The 20,693-nt window shown below is 41.3% G+C and overlaps 1 protein-coding gene across 1 annotated transcript in view; it reads right to left on the bottom strand.

The window, feature by feature from the left end:
- Positions 1-13,852, bottom strand: part of FOXO3 (forkhead box O3) — a 169,359-nt gene extending 155,507 nt beyond the window's left edge. Inside the window, exon 1 of the mRNA XM_083349362.1 lies at positions 11,800-13,852. Coding sequence (XP_083205488.1) covers positions 11,800-12,381 — 582 coding nt within the window. The 5' untranslated portion in view covers positions 12,382-13,852. The remainder of the gene's footprint in view (positions 1-11,799) is intronic.
- Between the last annotated feature and the right edge of the window lie 6,841 nt (positions 13,853-20,693).

The raw sequence follows: 20,693 nt of genomic DNA, 5'->3' as shown, positions 1-20,693 counted from the left end.
AAAAAAGAATTATCAGCAGTTAAGTTTTATATCTCACAATAAAGATAAATAGTATCTGGTGTAGAATAGTTAAGTTTATGATGCAAAAATGAAATACATAGCAAGTAATTTGCTTCTAAGTCCTGAAACAATGAATTATTTTTCTCATGCAGCTAATTACATATAGAGAGTCCTGTTCATGCAGCAAATACAGCACTTCATCAAAGGAGAGATGGCACTGTTACCCAGGTGATGTCTATTAAAGAGCAATTTAGACAAAAACCAAATGGTTCTGGAAAAGTTTTAAGCATCTCACTCTTACTCTGATTTTGTCTGGGGCAAGCAGTATACATACATTCCAATAATAACGAGACAGCAGGTGACGATGTTTCTTCGATCTAGTAACCTGAATTTGTCTGTGAAAAAATTGCCATCTTTATTGCTACTCCTGAGTTCTTCTTCAAGCAGAATAAGCTCTCTTATCTGTCTTTTAGTTTATCTCTTTGTTTTCATTTCTAGGCAAGAGTGATCCTGGGCAATTGCTTTAATTTTAATAATTTGTAAAATATTCTAAGGAGAATATTGTTCTCCTCATTACAAAAACTCACTCTGAATAATGGTATCAGAGAAACCACAATGAATAAAATAGCACTGAAAATAAAAAAAAGTGTGCAAATAAGTTCAACAACAAGCCAACCACATGAAATTAACAAAAAGGAAAACGTGACCAGCATATACAGTTTTTAGGAAAGAAGGAACATTCTCTTTTTATCCTCATCAGCTATTCAGAGGAGTGTGCAGATACTGAGTCATATAAATAAATCACTGTGGGAGATTTGGAAATCTGTAGGTGAGTGTTAAAATAGCTTGCACATATGTTTAGTAGAATGTAGATGGCAGGACAGATTTGGAGAGATTTACTGGGTAACTCTGCTGCGCATAGCCTAGCCATTAAGCAATATTAGTTATCTAAAGCAGGGGTCCTCAACCTTGGCAACTTTAAGACTTGTGGACTTCAACTCCCAAAGCTGGCCGAGGAATTCTGGGAGTTGAAGTCCACAAGTCTTAAAAGTTGCCAAGGTTGAGGACCCCTGATCTAAAGTTCTACAGGGCATAGGAGGATTGGCTTCTTGGTGAATAAACTGGACATTTACAAGAGAAGTAATGTCTTACAGCCTACCATGAATAATCCCTGCTCCCTTATTACAAAGCCAACACGCCAATTAGGTAAGCGCCAACATGCTTCTAATGCACATTAAGCAAAAGTTAATATGCTGCACCTATTTTAATTATGTCCACATGCCAACTAAATTTATTCAGTGTAAATAAAGAATATAAGCAACAGATCTATCATGCTTTGAAATAATCAGAAGTGCTTTGGACCACACTCAAGCACCGCTCCTCTCTTCATTAAAGTTACGATAACTCGTTAAAGTAATAGCACTGTTTTTCAAGGTTTATGCAGAACCTGGAAACTGAATAGCCCATTGTGTTGTGCTCCTGTGAGGTCAAAAGTGCTTCTTCTAAACTGAAGTCAAAGCATCCACAGCCCTTGATTGATCTTGAATCATTGATAGAATAATGGTTCCAACAATATCAATATTACATCCCTGTAACCACAACTTCATTCAGAGTCAGGATATCTAATGAAGATCCCATCACAAATGACCTACAAGTTGCAAAGAATATGGGGAAAATATTTTACACCATGATAACTCTATTTGAAATAGACAAGCTTCTACCCGATATGAGTTTTTCCCTTCCCTTCCCTGCTTCTGACTAAGAAGGAGGTGGGGTGTTAACTCACAAAACATTCAGCTTAAGAACCTTTCAAGCATGGTATCAGAGAAGTACTCCAGACCTAAAATGACATGAAGGGTAGGCAATTAGCATAAATAATAATAATATTTTGGAATTTTTACTTAGAGCACGATGCCACATTTGAAAAGTCTGCAGTAACAAATTAGCATTAAATCCCTTATTCTAAATAACTATTTGCCGGGCAACAGTTAGCTACTACAGGTCTATCAGTTATGTAAGATGGCATCAATTAGGAATGCCTGATGCATAGGATATATAGTATTATAGGGATAACAATGGGTTAGATTACTCACTAAGAAAACAATGAGTGGGTTAATAAAGCGTCATACAAGTTCCTGTATTGAACCAGCTCATCCAATTCTAAAGGTGCTCTTTCGCAATTCACATACTTCAAGTAAAACATCCATGTATTCTGAAGTATGAAAAAAAATCTACGCCAGGCATTAATGCTCATGCATTACGTTTACGCATAAAATGTAGATTCCAACTCCTACCTTCAATTATTTTCATTTGGGTTTTTTGCACTATTCACTTATATTTCTTTTATTCATTACTTGACTGCAGAATAGCTAGAGAAGTACAAATGACAGCAGCCTACACACATCTCCTCATACCTTTATCTACCTATGCATCCAATTTTGAAGCCATCCAATTCGCTGACAATTTTAAATAGCTTACAGATAAAAAGAAGAAAAAAACATATGTACACAAAGAAACCGAGGCTAACCAGAGTAACAAGACTTCCTTGGATTTAAGCTTGACCCTAATGCAGACATCTCAAACACAAGGCCCGGGGGCCGGATCTGGCCCACGAAGTGGTTTCATGTGGCCCGCGAAGCCATCCTGGAAACAGTGAGGGAACGGTCCCTACTGCCTTGGCCCTGGCCCAGAGACCCTCCTTCTGCCAGAGACCCCCAGATCTGTCCCACTCCTGCCCAGGCCCCCATAGGCACCCTTGATGTGAACGATATAGAGCTGGCCACGCCCACCCAGTAGGCCACGCCCACCCTGGCCATGCCCGCCTGGCCCCAAGAGGGCAACCGCAATGCTGATGCGGTCCTCAATGAAATTCAGTTTGACACCCCTGCCCTAATGCCTTTAAGCAAACACTCCTGTTTTTACTGTCTGCTCAGCAATCACAAGTGTTTACCATTACCTTCTTGTGTGATTTTTTGCTAAATCTCACAATAATAGGATTTCCTAGAGGTATCCCACCCAATACTAACTAACCTTACCTTTCAAGCCTAGATAAGGCTAGTCATACAGCCATTTAGTAGATGGATGGAAATTAATTTTAGGAGGCAATCAATACAGCAAACTATTAAGAACCATTTTTTTTCCTTGTGATTACAAATGCCTTTCCAGAATAGTATATGCTATGTAGTAACAATGATAATCCTAAGTTAATTCACCTTCAATTAAATACTAACTGAAACGGGTTACTCACACATTCTAAATAAAGATTATCAGCAATTATTCTATATTGCAATAGCTTCCTCATTGAAGAGCTTTATACACATTAGAAAATATAATGCTTTACTTTTTAATAAAGCCAACCTAGAATGGACAGAAACTACAGACACTTGCAAGTAAAATAATTCTAAATGAATGATTATCTTTTCAAAATACAAAACTCAAATGCAGACCCCTTTCAAAATAGCCCACCAGATGTATCGGTTCAATGTTACTATTTATGGTAATTATTTCCTATGTATTAAAACAGAAGTCAACAGATTAACATGGACTGCTAGGAGCTACTGCAGCTCAATTTCTGAGAATTTTCCTTTATCCTAAAACACAAACCTATTCCATTTGCATCATTCTATATGGGGTATGTGGGATATGTGACTAACTGTGTATGTTTGTGTGTGTGTTAAAAGGCTTTGTTGTCGGTAGTAGAAAAATCAAGGCCGTTTCTGCTGGCTTACTGCTAACACCTACATCTGAATCTAGCAAGTTGCTTTAAATATTATTTTGATTGACCAGCCATGAAGATAAAGTTTATAAACATGGGCATTTGTTTCTCCCCAAAACAACGGAAAAATACTAGACAGATGCAAGATCTAACTAGCTTTGGCTGATCTTAAAAGGAACTAAGTAGAGTTGAACAGGTTAGTATTTGGATGGAGATATAATTATAGAGTTGCAGCAAACTAGAAAATTGAAAAAGAATGGTAAATTTTTATTGTTGTTGCCAAGAAAAAAAGCACATGGACAAGTCATTAACATTATCAGGAGCTGAATACAATTCAAATTAGTTTTTACCTTGACTTTAGCCAAAAGGAGTTCACATTCATTTATATTGCTTAGAAAATGTTGGTTTTGCAAAATGGATTAAATTCAGTTTGGAACACGGTGAAAGAAGGAAGAGTTGTTCTTTACATTTATCACTTGATTTCATCTTCCAGTATGAGTGTATGTGAAGTCACTGAGAAATTTCAGAACTAACGTGAGTTTAAAGATTGGACTTCGAGACATTTTAATTAGTTTGAACACTCCTTGATGAAATCAATATCACTTTAAAACTTTAAATTGACTGATATTGTTCAGTTCTATGAAATTATTTAATTAATGTTAGTATTTTGAAGCCTCAACCTAGTGTTCTCTGGATGTATTGGGATTAATTCCCAGAATTTTTAACCAACAAATATAAGGCTAGGTTTATTACTACAAATAAGGCTCCAACCTACTACTCCACAACTAACATTTTTAGAATAATACCAATTAGAAAAGCATTTCTCCCAACCTGGATTTAAACTCTAAGAGGATTTTTGGCTTGCATTTATGATTCTTCTTACCTGCATAAACCACCCTTCTACATGGTAATGAGCATAAAGATACAAAAACAGAGAAATATATTTTCTGATACAGCTTTCCAAAGTTTTAAAACTTTTGTTCTTTCATTTTTTAAAACATGTTCCCACTGAATCAAAATGATACAGCAAATTATGCATAAGACTATAGAAATTATGCACACTTTGGGAACTATAGAAATTTTTCATTTGCACTTGAATTTCTTTTGGGTGCCCAACTGAAAAATTGAGACTTATATAGGTTAGTAACTGAAATATGATCTCTAACAAACTTCCGAATTGCTTGTTTCCACTGTGTAATCTAAAATCTTCTTTTGTCCCATAAAGTGAACACACACAACCTACGCAATTAACATATCGTTTCATTGCACTTTTTGTAGTAGGTGCTACAGGTGTCCCAATATTTGGCTAATTCCTTTTTTTGGAACAAAGGATCTCTACTGGGCCAGTAAAATTGTAATTGAATAATGACATTCTTTACCTAATATTGCAGTAAAATTTATATTACAGCATATTACATGCCAACTCTTTTTAAAATAATGTATCCTCAAATGTCACAAAAGTGAATATGTAAAACACAAATCAAAACAAAGTCCTTGATTTTTTTTAAAAATGAACGTTATGGAAAAACTCAGACCATTTCATCATAGAATACAATATCTTTAAGGCATATCAAGGCAAGAAATAAGATCGATTTACTGATTTCTCAAATGTTATGGCCCCTGATAGATTTTGACTAAGACCAATGGCAAAGATGATATATTTGGCTTTCATACTTGAGACATATTATAGTACAATGTCCATGCAGCAAGTTCTGTGCAAGAAGCCTCAAATGAACTGCAACTTTTATCTTTATTATAACAAATAAGGCAGTGCCTAGATAAGAAAAAGAGGATAGTTAAACAGAGGAGTACAGAGCATTTACAGTGCGTTCAGAAAGTATTCAGACCCCCTTCACTTTTGTCAATTTAATTATGCTGCAGCCTGCTAGTTGCTACAGTTGCTGAAATTCATTTTTTTTTCATTAAACTATACTCAGTACCCCATAATGACAAAGTGAAAACAGAATTTTAGAAATGTCTATAAATTTATTAAAAAGAAAAAACTGAAATAATCACATTGGCATAAATATTCAGACCCTTTACAACAACACTTGAAATTTAGCTCAGGTGCTAAATTTCTCTTGATGTTGCTGACATATTTCTACACATTGATTGGAGTCAACCTGTGATAAATTAAATTGATTGGACATGATTCAGAAAGGTACACACCTCTCTATAGAAGACCTCACAGCTGACAATGCATACTGTAGCAGAGCAAAAGCCATGAGGTCAAAGGAACTGCCTTCAGAGCTCACAGACAGGATTATTTCAAGGCACAGATCTGGGGAAAGCTACAATAAAATTTCTGCTGCACTGAAGGTTCCTAAGAGCATAGTGGCCTCCATAATTCTCAAATGGAAGAAGTTTGGCACAACCAGGACCCTTCCAAGAACTGGTCACCCAGTCAAACTGAGCAATCAGGGGAGAAGGGCCTTAGTAAGAGAGAAGACCAAGAACCCAATGGTCATTCTGACTGAGCTCCAGAACTCCTGTTTGAAGATAGGACAGAGTTCCAGAAGGACAACCATCACTGCAGCCCTCCACCAATCTGGCTTTATGGAAGAGTGGTTAGACGGAAGCTTCTCCTCAGTGCAAAACATGCAAAAGCCCACTTGCAAAAAAGCACCTGAAGGACTCTCAGACTGTGAGGAACAAGATTCTCTGGTCTGATGAAACCAAGATTGAACTGTCTGGCCTCAATTCTAAACATTATGTCTGGATGAGGCACTGCTCAATATCATCCCAACAGTGAAGCATAGTGGTGGCAGCATCATGCTCTGGGTTTTTTTTTCAGCAGCAAGAACTGGGAGACTGGTCACAGTTGATGGAAAGCTGAATGGAGCAAAGTACAGGGATATCCTCAATGAAAACCTGTTCCACAGCACTAAGGACCTCAAACTGTGCCAAAGGTTCACTTTCCAACCTGACACTGATCCTAAGCAGACACACAAGACAACACAGGAATGGCCTAGGGACAAGTCCTTGAATGTCCTAGAGTGGCCCAGCCAGAGCTCTGACTTCAACCCTACTGAACATCTCTGGAGGGACCTGAAAATGTCTGTCCACCAACAGTCACCATCCAACCTGACCGAGCTTGAGAGGATTTGCAGAGAAGAATGGCAGAAAATCTCCCAATCCAGGTGTGCAAAGCTTGTCATGTTATACCCCAAAAGACTAGAAGCTGTAATTGCCTCCAAAGGTGCTTCAGGAAAGTACTGAGTGAAGGGTCTGAATACTTATGCCAATGCGATATTTCAGTTTTTTCTTTTTAGTAAATTTACAGACATTTTAAAATTCTGTTTTTACTTTGTCATTATAAGGTATTGAGTGTAGCTTAATGAGAAAAAAATGAATTTCAAAAACTGTAGAATCAGACTGCAGCATAACAAAAGTGAAGGGGGTCTGAATACTTTATGAATGCACCGTATTACTGCATTATGATTTTATTCTATACTTCTTCGAAAAGTGGAATTACATTGTTTACAATCCATGAAAAAAACGGCTGAGTGGTGTGAAGTGGATTGGGCCACAAGCACCTTGAAGCACACTTCTGTTACTCTACGCCAGGCATGTCAAACTCGTAACGTATAAGCGACTTTTTCCCCATTGCCGGCAATGGGGAGGGCGCGGTTTCGTCGTGATGCATCTGGCCTGCAGGCCGGCAGTTTGACATGCCTGCTCTATGCAGTTCAACTTCACAACAAAGCTGTGAGGTCAGACAAAAAAAAAAGGAAGAAAAGGTCACACAGCAAGTTTTTTTTTTAACTATGTGAGATTTGAACATAAATCTCATCAGAATTCTTGCTACCCCACAATATTGTTCCTCTTTGTCAAGGGTGTAGAGCTAAAGAAATATCTGTGAAGTTTGCAGTCCTAGCAATTACATTCAAAGGGAAAAAATACTGAATATTACTGTTCAGCAGTATCTCTAGAACTGGAAATCCCCCAGTCGAGCCCTATGTTGGTGTTTCTTTCTTTCCATCACATATATGACTCGGAATGATTGGACTGATGTAAGAGTGGGATATGAGCTGTGGAAGGAGAGGGATGTATTACATGAGCACGTTTAAGATTTGTTTTAACACAAAACCACACATACAGACATGCCTTCACGCAGAGTTCCCCAACCTTTTGGGCACCAGGGACCGGTTCCATGGAGAGTATTTTTTTCGCAGACTGGAGGGTGCATGGTTTTGCGTGCTGCCTGCATCCTACAGATGGGGCTTCACTTGTTTGCATGGACCAGTTTCTGGCATGCCATGGACCAGTGCCTGTCCACGGACCGGGGGTTGGGAACCCCTGCCTTAAAGGGCAAATGCCATAATACATAAACACTTGAAAAGACAGTGAGCTATTTCACCATCTACTTTAGAAAAAATGAGTTTTGAAAAGTTGTAATCTTGAGCACAGGAATGGCACAGAAAGTAAGGCACTTAAAAATCCTAGGTTTCTTCTTGAAACCAGCAGCATTTTAACTACAGTACTTAAACCAAACATTTGAACTTGAAAAAGGCCATGGATGTTTCAAAAAGAGAAATGGCGGGCAAGAGACAGACTGTGCGTTGCTGTGTCTAAAACAATTTTTTTCTAAAAGAAAATCCAAATGGTGATAGGAATCTAGTAGTTCATGTGAAGGATATGCTCAAACAGCAAATACACATACGCACACTCTTCAACTATAGCCTGGCCTATGCATTATGAAGCTACTCCTATGTAATTCAATGGAACATATAGTCTATCATGTCTCTTAATGCCTTCACCAAAACCAATTTGTTTCCAAAGCAAAAGGAACCAAATCAGAATCCTATTCAATGCCATTTCGGACTGAGTGAAATTAAATTAGCTTTGGCACAAACAGCTACCTGCATGCAACATATGTAAAACAGCATGCTTTGCAAGAGCAGTACATGGATTTAAAATAATAAAACCATGCCAAAGTTCCATTCCCAATACCATTTCACCAGTAAAATGTTACTAGAAAAAGATATGTGTGTACCAACTATTTGTTAGAATTATGTTGCAAGTTCAACTTTCTTACAGTTATTCAATTTCTTTTTTAAGAAAATTCACTTCTCTGATAGAAACAAATGTATAGTTTATACAAGGATATGGATGCAGTGTGGTCTAGTGGTTAAGGCACCAGGCTAGAAAGAAAGAGACCATGAGTTTCTGGCCTTAGCCATGAAAGCCAGCTGGGTGACTTTGGGCCAGTCATTCTCTCTCAGTCAATCCACTTTACAGGGTTGTTGCTGTGGGGAAAACAGGAAGAGGAAGTGCGTGGAGTATGTTTGCCGCCTTGAGTTATTTGTAAAAATAATAAAGGTGGGATACAAATATATAAAATAAAAATATCTAATGTATAATATGACAATATAAGAGAGAATCTCTCTCACTCTTAAATAGCTACCAACATTTCCCTGTAATAACCAAGCAAAATACTTTGCTCCCAGATGTTTAAATTAATTACTATTACACTTTTGCAACACTTGTGGCTGTATTATCACTTTTTTTTTAAAAAAAGTCTCTGTTTAGATTTCGTATGTTTTGTTTTTTACCCAACAGTGAAATTAAATTCTAAAATAAGCAGCTGATACAGCACTCTATAGTCATAGTATCAAAATGTAATAGATCTTGGAAGTCATCCAATCAAACCTCTGCTTCAGAGCAGGATCCACTAGAGCAGGGCTTCCCAACCAGGGGTGCGAGACAATATTCCAAGGAGTGCGAAAACTTGGGTTTTCAAAATTATAGGTGTATGTGCATAAATCACTGCCGTTATTTCAAACTTTTGTAAGTGGTGCGAGAATATATCAGAAGCGTTCTAGGGGTGCGGAGTATAGAAAAGGTTGGGATCCGCTGCACTAGAGCATCTCTGAACATGACCATCTAGCCCAGACATGTCAAACTTGCAACATCACATGACGTCGCATGACATATCGGAGCTTTTTTCCCATTGCTGGCAATGGGGTGGGTGCGGTTTCCTGGTGACACGTCCAGCCCATGGGCCGGCAGTTTGACACCCCTGATCTAGCCAATCTTGAAGATCCCAGAAAGGGAGAATTCACCACTTCAGATGACAGCCTATTCTACTGGCTGATTGCTCGTACAGTTACAAATATCCTCCTGATGTCTAGAATAAACCAACTCCTTTGTACAGGTAGTCCTCGACTTACAACCACAATTGAGTCCAAAATTTATGTTGCTAAGTGAGACAATTGTTAAGTGAGTTTTGCCCCATTTTACGACCTTTCTTGCCTCAGTTGTTAAGTGAAGCACTGCAGTTGATAAATTAGTAACCTGGTTGCTAAGTGAATCCGGCTTCCCCATTGACTTTGCTTGTCGGAAGCTCGCAAAAGGTGGTCACATGACCTTGGGATACTGCAACGGTCAACAGTATGAACCAGTTGCCAAGCATCTGCATTTTGAACACATGTTTAGGGGGATGCTGCAAAGGTCATAACTGAAAAATAGCCCTAAGTGACACCTAAACAAACTGTTGTAAGTCGAGGACTACCTGTAGTTTTAACATACCTGTTCTAATTTTGCACCTCGAGCAACAGAACAATAAAACCCACTCCTACATTAGAATCTCTCAGATACTGGACACTACTATCATAACCCACTCAATCATCTCTTTTATAAGCTAGAAATACACAGGACCTCTTAATGTTGTAAGAATGTCAGAGAAAACATCATCAACTAAAAGTCCTTTTAAGAAGAACAACAAGAAAACATTTCAGGTGTGAATAACTTCAGAACCTCAGTGTGCATATAATGTCAAAGGAAAGGCTGTCCTCATATAGCAATTAAAATTGGGGGGGAAAATAAATTCCCTGTGTAGCCAAATAATAACTCCCAAAATGTACATGCATGCACTCGCTACCATCTAAACCTGACAGATATTATAGTATATCCCTATCCCTCTTTTTTTTTAATGCAAAGCAACACTGGGAGCAATCTTTGAAATTTCATCAAAACTACCTAACACGCTCATTGTTGATGTAAGTTAGAAGCTACCTGATCACTACTGACAGTCGCAGATTATATTCAGCTCAGCTAAGACCAGGAAACAGCAGCTGAGACTAGGGAGCACGTAGCAATGGAGAAGAGGGAATTACATCACAGAATTATTCTTTTCACCAGACCTCCAACTACACGGTGTTTTGTGTTTACCAATGTCACTAATACTCAATCTCTGTCTGAGAAAATGTACTAGGCAGAATAAGATGAATCTGATGTCATCCCTAGAAATTAGGAGCAAACCTATATTTTTAGGCATTGTTAAGAAGGTACCCCTCTGGAAATATCCACAGAGGACCCAAGGCAACCCACTTCCTGGGAAGGACCTGATCTTCTTTCTGGGCTGATAATAGAGCAGTTGTGCACCCTGTGATATCTTAACTGGTCCTGCAGTGGCTGCGTGGCATAAGCCTGAACTAAATCCTTTGGCACGGCATGAACAAAGTGCCACAGGGAGCAGTCTGATCATCACGCATCTTTCATTCAGTAATAAGCACTTTTTGAACTCACATTTGATAAGCAGCGCGAACTAATAATAGAAACAGTCTTAGTGTATTTGTTGTGCACACAGGAGGAAGACAGTGCCTCTTGTTATAGAAACATCCACTTTTTAAAAAAGCTTTCTCGGCCAAATTGTGTCAAAAAGCGGTCCGAGTGATAATTACGACTCATCTTTACTTATTATACCAGTTCAACCAATCTTAGCCGGTCAGTTGAATGGACTAAAATGGGATATTCTTAACAAGACTCGTTGAACCACTTTATTATCCTTGAAAATCATAGTTTAAAAAAAAAAGACTGTGGGTATTTTTTCCCGCCCTTTGGAAAATCGGTGACTGAATGTAATTCTGAGGCTGCACCCAGAACCTGGGAGGAGGAGGAGGACATCGGCAGATGCCGCATGTAGTCCACCACGGGAAAGCGGGTCTTCCATTCATCCCAGCACCAATTAGGAACCGGCTGGCAAGAGTCCACCCGTGGCCGGACGATCCACGCGTCCATTCCCTTCGGAAAACACACACACACACCAAGTTGTGTTTTTTTTCCCCGCAATCCCCGCTTACCTTCCAGCCTGCCGAGCTGTTGCTGTCGCCCTTATCCTTGAAGTAGGGCACGCAGCGCACCATCCACTCGTAGATTTGGGACAGGGTGAGGCGCTTCTCCGGCGAGCTCTGAATGGCGCGGGTGATCAGGTCCGCGTACGATAAGTTCCCCCAGGCGTTTCTCCGGGACGAACATTTTCGCGGGGCGGCCGCCGTGCCCGCCGCCGCCGCCGGCTGAGGCTGCTGCCCGCCGCTCAAGGCAGAGGTGGCCGCGCCGGAGCCTTCACCGGGCAATCCGGAGAAGGGAACCAGCAGGCGGACCGTGTCCTCCGAAGCGAGAGCCTCGCCGGCGCCGCCGGGGACGGGGAGGGCGGCGGACGAGGTGCAGCCTTGCTCCTCGTCGTCGGCGTCGTCGTCCTCCTCGGGAATCATGGAGGCGACGTCGGCGGCGGCCGCGTCTCCCGAAGGCTTGGCCGGGCTGGTTTGGAGCTCGGGCCTTTGCAGGGGCCACGTACAGGAGCGAGGACGGCTCTGGGGCTCGAACTCCGGGTCCAGCTCCACGTCCAGAGGGGACAAGGGCGCGGGGGGAGACACCTCGGCCATCTTGGCCTCTCCCCCCCCCTCCCCGCTTTGGAGGCGACCCTTCTGTCCTTCCCGCTGTCAGACGGGGAACCCGATCCGCCGCGCTCCGGTTCCCCTCTCCTCTCCTCGCCCGGCTCCTGGGCAAGAGATTAGCGAGCTCGAGCAAGCACGCCGCTCGCCATGAAAGGTCCGGCCGCCTCCTTCCTGCCCGCCACCTCTCGTCTCCCCCGCCGGAGAAAGGAAAAGTTCGAAGGCGATCGGCAAACGATCCGGGAGATCTCCGGTTCCCGGTCAGCTCTCTTTTCGCTGCCTTTGGAGGCTGACCGATTTGGGAAGCATTGCCAAAGACGGCGAGGCTGGCTGGAAGCGACTCGCGGCTCTGCGCCCGCGCGTTTGTTTATCTTTCGCTACGCGCCGGAGTCCTCCAATAGCATCGCTCGGTAGCTATTAAAGAGACCCCATTCACACGACCCCCCGCATCATAGTTATTATTATTATTTTTAATTTTTTTAAAAAAAGAGATGTTCGCCAGGCTCTCGGTTGCTGGTTTGGTGGACGCCTTCGGTCTTTGCGAGCCTTTCCGTCCGCGACTTCCCAACGCCTGTGTCACGGAGAGCAGCGAAGCCTTTTAACACCCATCCGATCGCGGCTTTGCCCCGTTTGCGATCCCTCTTTCTCCTCCGAAAAAAAAGAAAGAAAAAAGAAAAAAAAGAAATCCGAAAGCGGTGCAGGGCGGTAGGGAAGGGAGCCAGTCTTTTTTTTTTTTTTAACTAGGAGAGGAAACTTAAAACGCCTGCCCTCCCTTCGCCTTTCTTTGAAATCGCTCTTCCTCGGCGTAAAAGAAAGTGAGGCGGAGAATTCAAACAAGTCAAATCGCCGATCTTCCAACAACAGGTCCGGAAACCCAAGTCCTCCGCAGCCTCCCGAGGTTTTGTTCCGGCATCGGCACCGCCACATTCATAACCTCCTAGCTCCTGCTGCCGCCGCCGCCGCTGCCATCTTGACAGTTTTCCCCCCCCTCCCCCTCCACTCAAGTCATTTTAAAAAAGCGTCGGCAAAAAGGCAGGGCGAGAGGTCAAGCGGGCGACCGAAAAAAAAGAGCAAGGCAGAAGCGCCGGTCGGTCTCCGAGGCGAAAGCTTTAAACCGGGACCCGATGGGGCGGCAGAAACCCCAGCTCCAAACGCGCGGGAGGAAAACGAGGCGCCGAGTCTACCGCCGCTCCCGCTACTGCGGGATTCTTGATTTTGGAGCCGTTCCCGAGCCGTTCCCCTTTAAGGAGCAGAAGCGGCATTCAAATGAGGAAAAATCCCACCGAGGGGAGAAAGGCTCCTTCCCCGGGGAGAAAAGCAAGCGGCGAGGCAGCGGCGGGAGAGAAACGCCGGAGCCGCTGCCGTTCCCTCGAGCAACCTGTCGCCCTCCCCTCCGCCGACTTCCACATTCCTTCTCCTAACATCCAGGAGCGGCAACACAAAGTTATAGACACACGCAGGGAGACGCAACCTAACCCGGTCGCAGCCGATCCCCGCCCACAAAGGAGGCGGGCGAAGAGGCGAGAGCTCTAGTTACTACACACCGCCCGGTTAGCTTGAGGGTCGGTTAGCAGACTTGCCTTCCTTCTCGGCGCATCTTTTAATTCTTCTCCCGCCAGCAAATCCACTTTTAATACTGAACTAGCCGCGTACGCTGTTGCAACCAGAAACCTGGGCATAAAGAGGAACGCGTTTAAAAATACATTCCGAAAATCAATTTTCTCGATTGCAGTAAAAAAAAAAATTAAAAAAAAAAAATGATGCGCCTCTACGGTTCTTCGGCATTGTATTTCGCTTTTCCCCCCCTCTATTTCCCTGACTTGAGCAGAGACTTTTACAATACGTAGAGCCTGCGGTACGTGTTGATCGCTCTGTCCAATGTTAGAATAGCGAGCAAAATTTTGCAGTTGTCTCGTTTTATACGAAGCATGGGTGGGTTGGGAAAACGTAAGTGCCTTTTCTTTTTGAAATTGGTAAATCTTAGATCTTTCCGCTGCTGAATATTCTATTGAGCCATTTGTAAGATGTGTAAGCCATAGATGTAGCCAATCGAAAGGACTAGGCTACTTTTAACTACGAAATTGCAACACGGTCTTTGTTAATTGGTAGATAAAGTTTAAACGTGTATTTTCAATTTCCACCGTTTAGTGAGATATCTTGATTTATTGCTCCTATAACAAGTACTGGTATAGAATTTCAAAATTACTAGTGAATGGTGTGACTATGCAAATGTGGAGCCAGGCAAACTTTTCTGCTAAGACTATGTTGGCAGTAAAATCTTAACATACAGAAGGCCCCAGGGAGGGAAGGCTTTCTTACAGAAATATGATATTCCACCTATTCCTCTGCATATTTTTCTTGAACAATTACACTCAGAATGCCTGGGCTGGAGTGGTTAATTACCAAGTACCAAATCACTATAAAATTGAACTGTGTACGAAAACTTTAGAACATCATAAGGTCATGAAATACGTGTAAACACAACTGGCTGGGCAATTACATTTTGCATAACTATGACCTATCTACTTTTAGTGGGAAAATATTACACATTATCACACCTCCTACAGAAACATGAACACACCTTATTTTGGCAATCACATCAGCTCCAATCTTTCAGCCACTAAAGCTGGACCTTACATTTCATTAGAATATTTCATTAATAACACTAGATCACAATATTATTGTGTGTTCTTTTTACCATGTATTTTAAATAATCAGAAATCTAAGATTTCATTTTCAAGAGCACAGACTCATGTAATTATTAGTGATTAATAATTGAGACAAACTCTAGTTTTTGGATATTTATTGGAGATGTTTACTTCCTACCTCTGAGAATACATACATCCAACTGGGCTAAAGTCTCCAGTGCAGTTTACATATCTTTTGAAGATCCTATTGGAGATTATCCTACTTCAGGGGTGTCAAACTACCAGCCCGTGGCTGGTTGCATCATATGGAGGCCGCGCCCACCCCAACTTCGGCAATGCAAAAAAAATTAAGATATGTCGTGACATGTCATGTCATGTGGCGAGTTTGACACCCGTGACCTAGTTAAAACATACTTAACTTTTTCTGCTTCCAGATATTTTTGAAAAATATCAGAGGTTTAAATGGAAGAAAGGTAGTTATAAATCTGCCAATAGATTTCACTTGACTCTTAAAATATTTTAATTTTACTTGACTTTCTTAAAACTATAAAATGTTTTTTAATTATTTTTAAAGATTAAACTCCCTTCCCAAGGGGATGTTTCATTTAGAAAATGTTCTTCTTAAAGTAGCTTGCCCCAATATCATACCTCCAGATCAGTGGTGGCATTCAAATATGTGAGCAACCTGTTCTCTGTGTGGATGCCGCTTCCGGAAGTCCATTCTGGGCTTTGGCAACAAAAAATTAGCTACTGGTTCTGCCAAAGTGGTGTGAACTGGCTGAATTCCACCAATGCTCCAGATGTGTTGGATTTCAGATGTTAGACAGGGACTATGGAAGATTTCAATACACCTAGGACACACTTGGCTGTGAATGGATAGTTTAAACAATACATCATAGATCAGACATGTCAAACACAAGGCCCTGGGACCAGATCCGGCCCGTGAAGTGGTTTCATGTGGCCCGCAAAGCCATCCTGGAAACAGTGAAAGAACGGCCGCCACTGCCTTGGCCCTGGCCCAGAGACCCTCCTTCTGCCAGAGACCCTCAGATCTGTCCCACTCCTGCCCAGGCCCCCATAGGCACCCTTGATGCCAACGATGTAGAGCTGGCCACGCCCACCCAGTAGGCCATATGCACTCTAGCCACGCCCACCCAGTAGGGCCACGCCTACCCAGGCCACACCCACCCGGCCCCCTGAGGGCAACTGCAATGCTGATGCGGCCCTCAGTGAAATTGAGTTTGACGCCCCTATCATAGATACAACAGTGGCATTTTTCCTACTTTTTCTTACACCTATCCACTGGGGAAATATGTCTTGGCAACTTTTTTTATTGCATCCTCATGATATAACTTCTGTCTCTTCCCTATTCATCCATAAGACAACCTTGAGACATTCTTATTGGTATTGAGGCTAAAGCCATTTCTTTTCCTTTGCCCATCATTGCTGTTGTCTGTCGGAAGTTTCAACACACACAGTATAAAATGTTAGCTTTGTCCCACCTCTTACTGTGGAGGAAATTCAAGGGATGTAAAACAGAGGCTATAGGCAGGACAGGGATTAGTAAAGCAGACAGTAAATTTCATGTTAGGAAATTGTTCTGACTACTCGAGGATTGGTGGAGATCATTTCACAGATGGGAAAGTCCAAATACCATTCAGTTAGCTTTGTCTGTTAAAATATGCCATGTATCCAGCTGGCAGCAGATACTATCTTTCATGGGATTGCATATACATGCCAACTTTAATTGACATTTAGTGTAACTATTACTATAGTATTCAAGTTTTTTTAAAACTTGATAAGGTTTTTGCAGGTTCCCATTAGACTTGTAATACTCAGGGTATTATCTAACAACAAAATCGCACAGATACTATGCATTTCTGTCATCAAAATTCCTACTGACTGCTAATAATTTACTTGTAAAATAATGTGTGTTCAGAACTATCTGCTTTATTGACATAGAACAGGGGAGTTATGAAGGAGGTTAAATTTCATGTGCATAGGAAACAAATAATGTAGCTATGCTGAGTAAGCACTGATTGTATCATAGTCCAAATAATGCAAATAATAAACAGAAGTGATGTTATAAACACACCAGTTTGGTATAGTGATTAAGGTGTTGGAATGACAGAGGGGAGGCCCAGTTCAGGTCCACCTTTGGCCATAGAATTTCACTTGGTCCAGCAGTGTTGTCCCACTCCAACCTATCCCATTGAGCTTTTATACCAAGGAAGGAGAAACAGTATTTTTGCAGCTTTCAGCTCTTGGATGGAATATACTATAAATCTAAACAGTGACTTGCATGAGCTTTCCACTATCCTACGCTATTCTATGTTCTACGATCTCTTCATCTGTTGAAGGTAGAATTTGATTGTCTTTCAAAATTAGAACTCATCTGAGGAATACTAAAAACCAACAGCTTTTTCAAAATTGTGAAAAAAATATTCTTTTACAATAACCTTATATTAGTTTTGTTCATTGTTTCCCACAGCATCTTCCAAAGAACTGAGGGAAAAATGGAACAATTCCAAAGGAAGTGGCAGCGAGGTGATGGGATCAAGAATTTTCCAGCTATACAACACAGATTTTATTCAAAGTCTTGGACAAGGTGTTAGTTCCACTGAGATAGTTTGTCATTACTGTGATGGAAGCATTAAACCAACTGGTTAAATTTGGAGCCAAGGGACACCTCTAGTGCCCTCTTGAAGAAAGATTATATGTTAACCAAAACAAAGAACAAAAATAGAATATGTGTCCTTGCGCACACACACACACACATACACCTAATGGGACAAAGAAAGGAGTATAAAGAACTTCTGAATACCAAAAAAAATAACTTCAATAAGGCTTTCCACTAGAAAGGATTGAAAAGACTAGATTGCTGATCGTCAAACAGATGAACAGGATATATGACATAGATATACAAATAATGATGGGTCAACAAGATAGATAAGGAAACCTGTTCACATTTCTGTGCTGCAAAACGATGGCATGAACAATTAACTTGAAAGAGTGGCAAATATGTAAATTCAAAAATATACACCTTAAATCACACCACTCATTGCTCTCCAGATAGAACTGGTGCAGAGGTATTCATCTGCAGTCAAACACAATTCGATTATTACTAGACGAAATTTATCCAATGCCTAAGAAATATGTGTTCAGTAAGGCAGCTATTGTATTTCCGCACAAGAGGGGAGGGGGGAATCTACAACTCTTTGAAAGAGGGGATGGAAATATAGGATGGTTTTGGTCCTACCTGCAATGTACGTAACTATGAGGCCCTTTGACAATCTCAATTTTCCTGCTTAATAAGACACTGGCCATAGATGTGTTCTCTCTCTAACAATATTTAAGTAGCATTTTCCCCTTTAAACCAACATTACTCCACCAAGCTTCAATATGTGTAAAATCTGTATCATGTCATCTGGCACCCATCTTCTTGGAAGTACAGTAACATTAGTTTTATTGCTGTGGGCATGTTTGACAAATGCCTTTTGGGAGTATGCAGATTCTTCTCCTCTGGTCACTAGCCAATTTCCACCACAGTCCTTTCTGTTCTCTGCTGTTACCACTTTCCATCTGGGAATGTTGAAATGCCATTTTTCAAATCAATTTCTCTCCAGCAGGAGCACGACATCCATCCTTTTTTTTATGGAAAAGAGGGCACATTCTAACAGTTTTCTGAAATGGTCATTGTGAGCATTTTACTTTTTAATGAAATAGCCACCCTGTTGTACTTCATTGTAACGTCCAGAAAATGTGAAATCCTGATTTTTTTTTGCTTATCTGCTAGTTTCCCTATTTTTGTTAAATTCACATATTATCCCTCCTCCATCAAATGTTCAATTATATTTTTCAACTTTACAGGGTTCAGCTAGTAGTTAAATAATAATGGCAGAGTCTGCCTCCTTCTTTTCTGGAGTTATTTCTGTTCTGCTATCTTTTGGTGTCTTGATTTCACACTATTTTAACTACCGGTATATCTCCCAAGTGGCCTAGGGGATAAAGGGAGATAGTGGTAGTCTAGGGATTGACAACAGGAAGAGCGGATTTTACACTGGCATGTTTTGTAGCAATTCAAGAATGGGTGAAGAGCACAGTGATGCAATGATGGGACAGGCCCAGAAGAGATGGATTGTACATACAGAAGCCTGAATCATCCAAGTCATAATGTGATTTGCTTGAATAAACCAACTGTAATTTATTCAGTAAATCAGGGCTAAATATACTATGGTTAAATATAATATGTTGCAATCATTAAGTACCGTAGAAATAAAAGCAAGAATGGCATGAAGGGACACAGGAAGGCGAACCTTACTACACTACTTTCATCTCTTGTCTGAGGCCAATATGACAGTGTTGGCTAATTACCTTTCAGAGGTTTTCCTGTTTTTAATCACTCAAATATTTGACAGCCTGATATTATGGACTGACCCAGTTTTTCTGATAAGCACTACAACTTTAGTTAGAAGATGGCTGGGAGAGGCTGAATAGGTTTGCAATCGCCAAGGAAGTTGCACCAGTAAAATTCCCAAGGAATGATTTTTAGAAATTATTCACAATAGTGCTGTTGGCCAATTACTGAAAGGAATTGTTTTCTATCACAATAGCACATAAACTGTTTCTTATTGTAGCTGATTAAAGAATGATTAGATGCAATTTAAATTGTCTAGATGATGAGGGATAGAATTGGGTTGCAGAGATCTCCTTTCCCAATGCATTTTGAGATTTCAATATTTAATCTTTTATCCATTCAGATGAAAACAGAGCAATAAGAATACTTAGATGATTACATTTCACTTCCGCAATCTATACAGAGAAGGGCTATGATTTGGCTAGCCTATTTTCTAAAATGGTCTGAAAAAATATTCTTTTTACAAATATTGCATTCCACATATATTTTGTGAAGTACAATTTATGGATGATGAGATTACATACATGAGCTTTTAGGTCTGTTGTATTGGTAGTATTTGTTACATTCATCTGAAATAAGTAAGGTCAAAAGGTTTCTTAAAATCAGTGAGCCCTTTTTTTAATTTAGACTTATGCGAACTGTGGAGGAAAAGATGGGACAATGTCTGTAGCCAGAGCTTTTACTACGTAACTGACCTTTTTTGGGGGGGGGGAGGAAAGGACCAGGGCTTTTCAACCAGGGGTACGGGTACCACCTGTGGTACATTGGCACCAGGGAGGTGGTACACCGCCATGCTAGAGAAGTGGTAGCGAGGGAGGGAAATAAGATGAACCGGTGGCAGCACCACACAAGCCTGAGCGAGAGATGGCTGGAGCTGCAGGGCTGTCAGGGATCAGCGGAAGCGCCAGGATCAGCGCTTCTTCAGGGCTGTCTGGGCTCAGTGGAAGTGCCAGGGTCAGCGCCAGGTTCCAGCTGGAGCTCAGTGCTGATCCTGGTGCTTCTGCTGAGCCCAGAAGAAGCGCCAATCAGCTGGAATCTTGCAGCATCTCCAGGGTCTTGTGATTTACATTCAGATGCTTGGCAACTGATTCATATTTATGACGGTCACAGTGTCCCAGGGTCATGTGAACTGACCAAAACCTGCTGCAACCACCCAGCAGATGGGGGGGGGAATAAAAACCAAACACCCCCCCACTCCACCCCCGCTGCCAATCCTCAACAGAAATGCTCACAACAAT

Source organism: Vipera ursinii, assembly GCF_947247035.1.
Source record: "Vipera ursinii genome assembly, chromosome: 1".
Lineage (NCBI taxonomy): Eukaryota > Metazoa > Chordata > Lepidosauria > Squamata > Viperidae > Vipera > Vipera ursinii.
The sequence above is the reverse complement of the archived record's forward strand: the minus strand, read 5'-3'. Positions and strand labels throughout refer to the sequence as shown.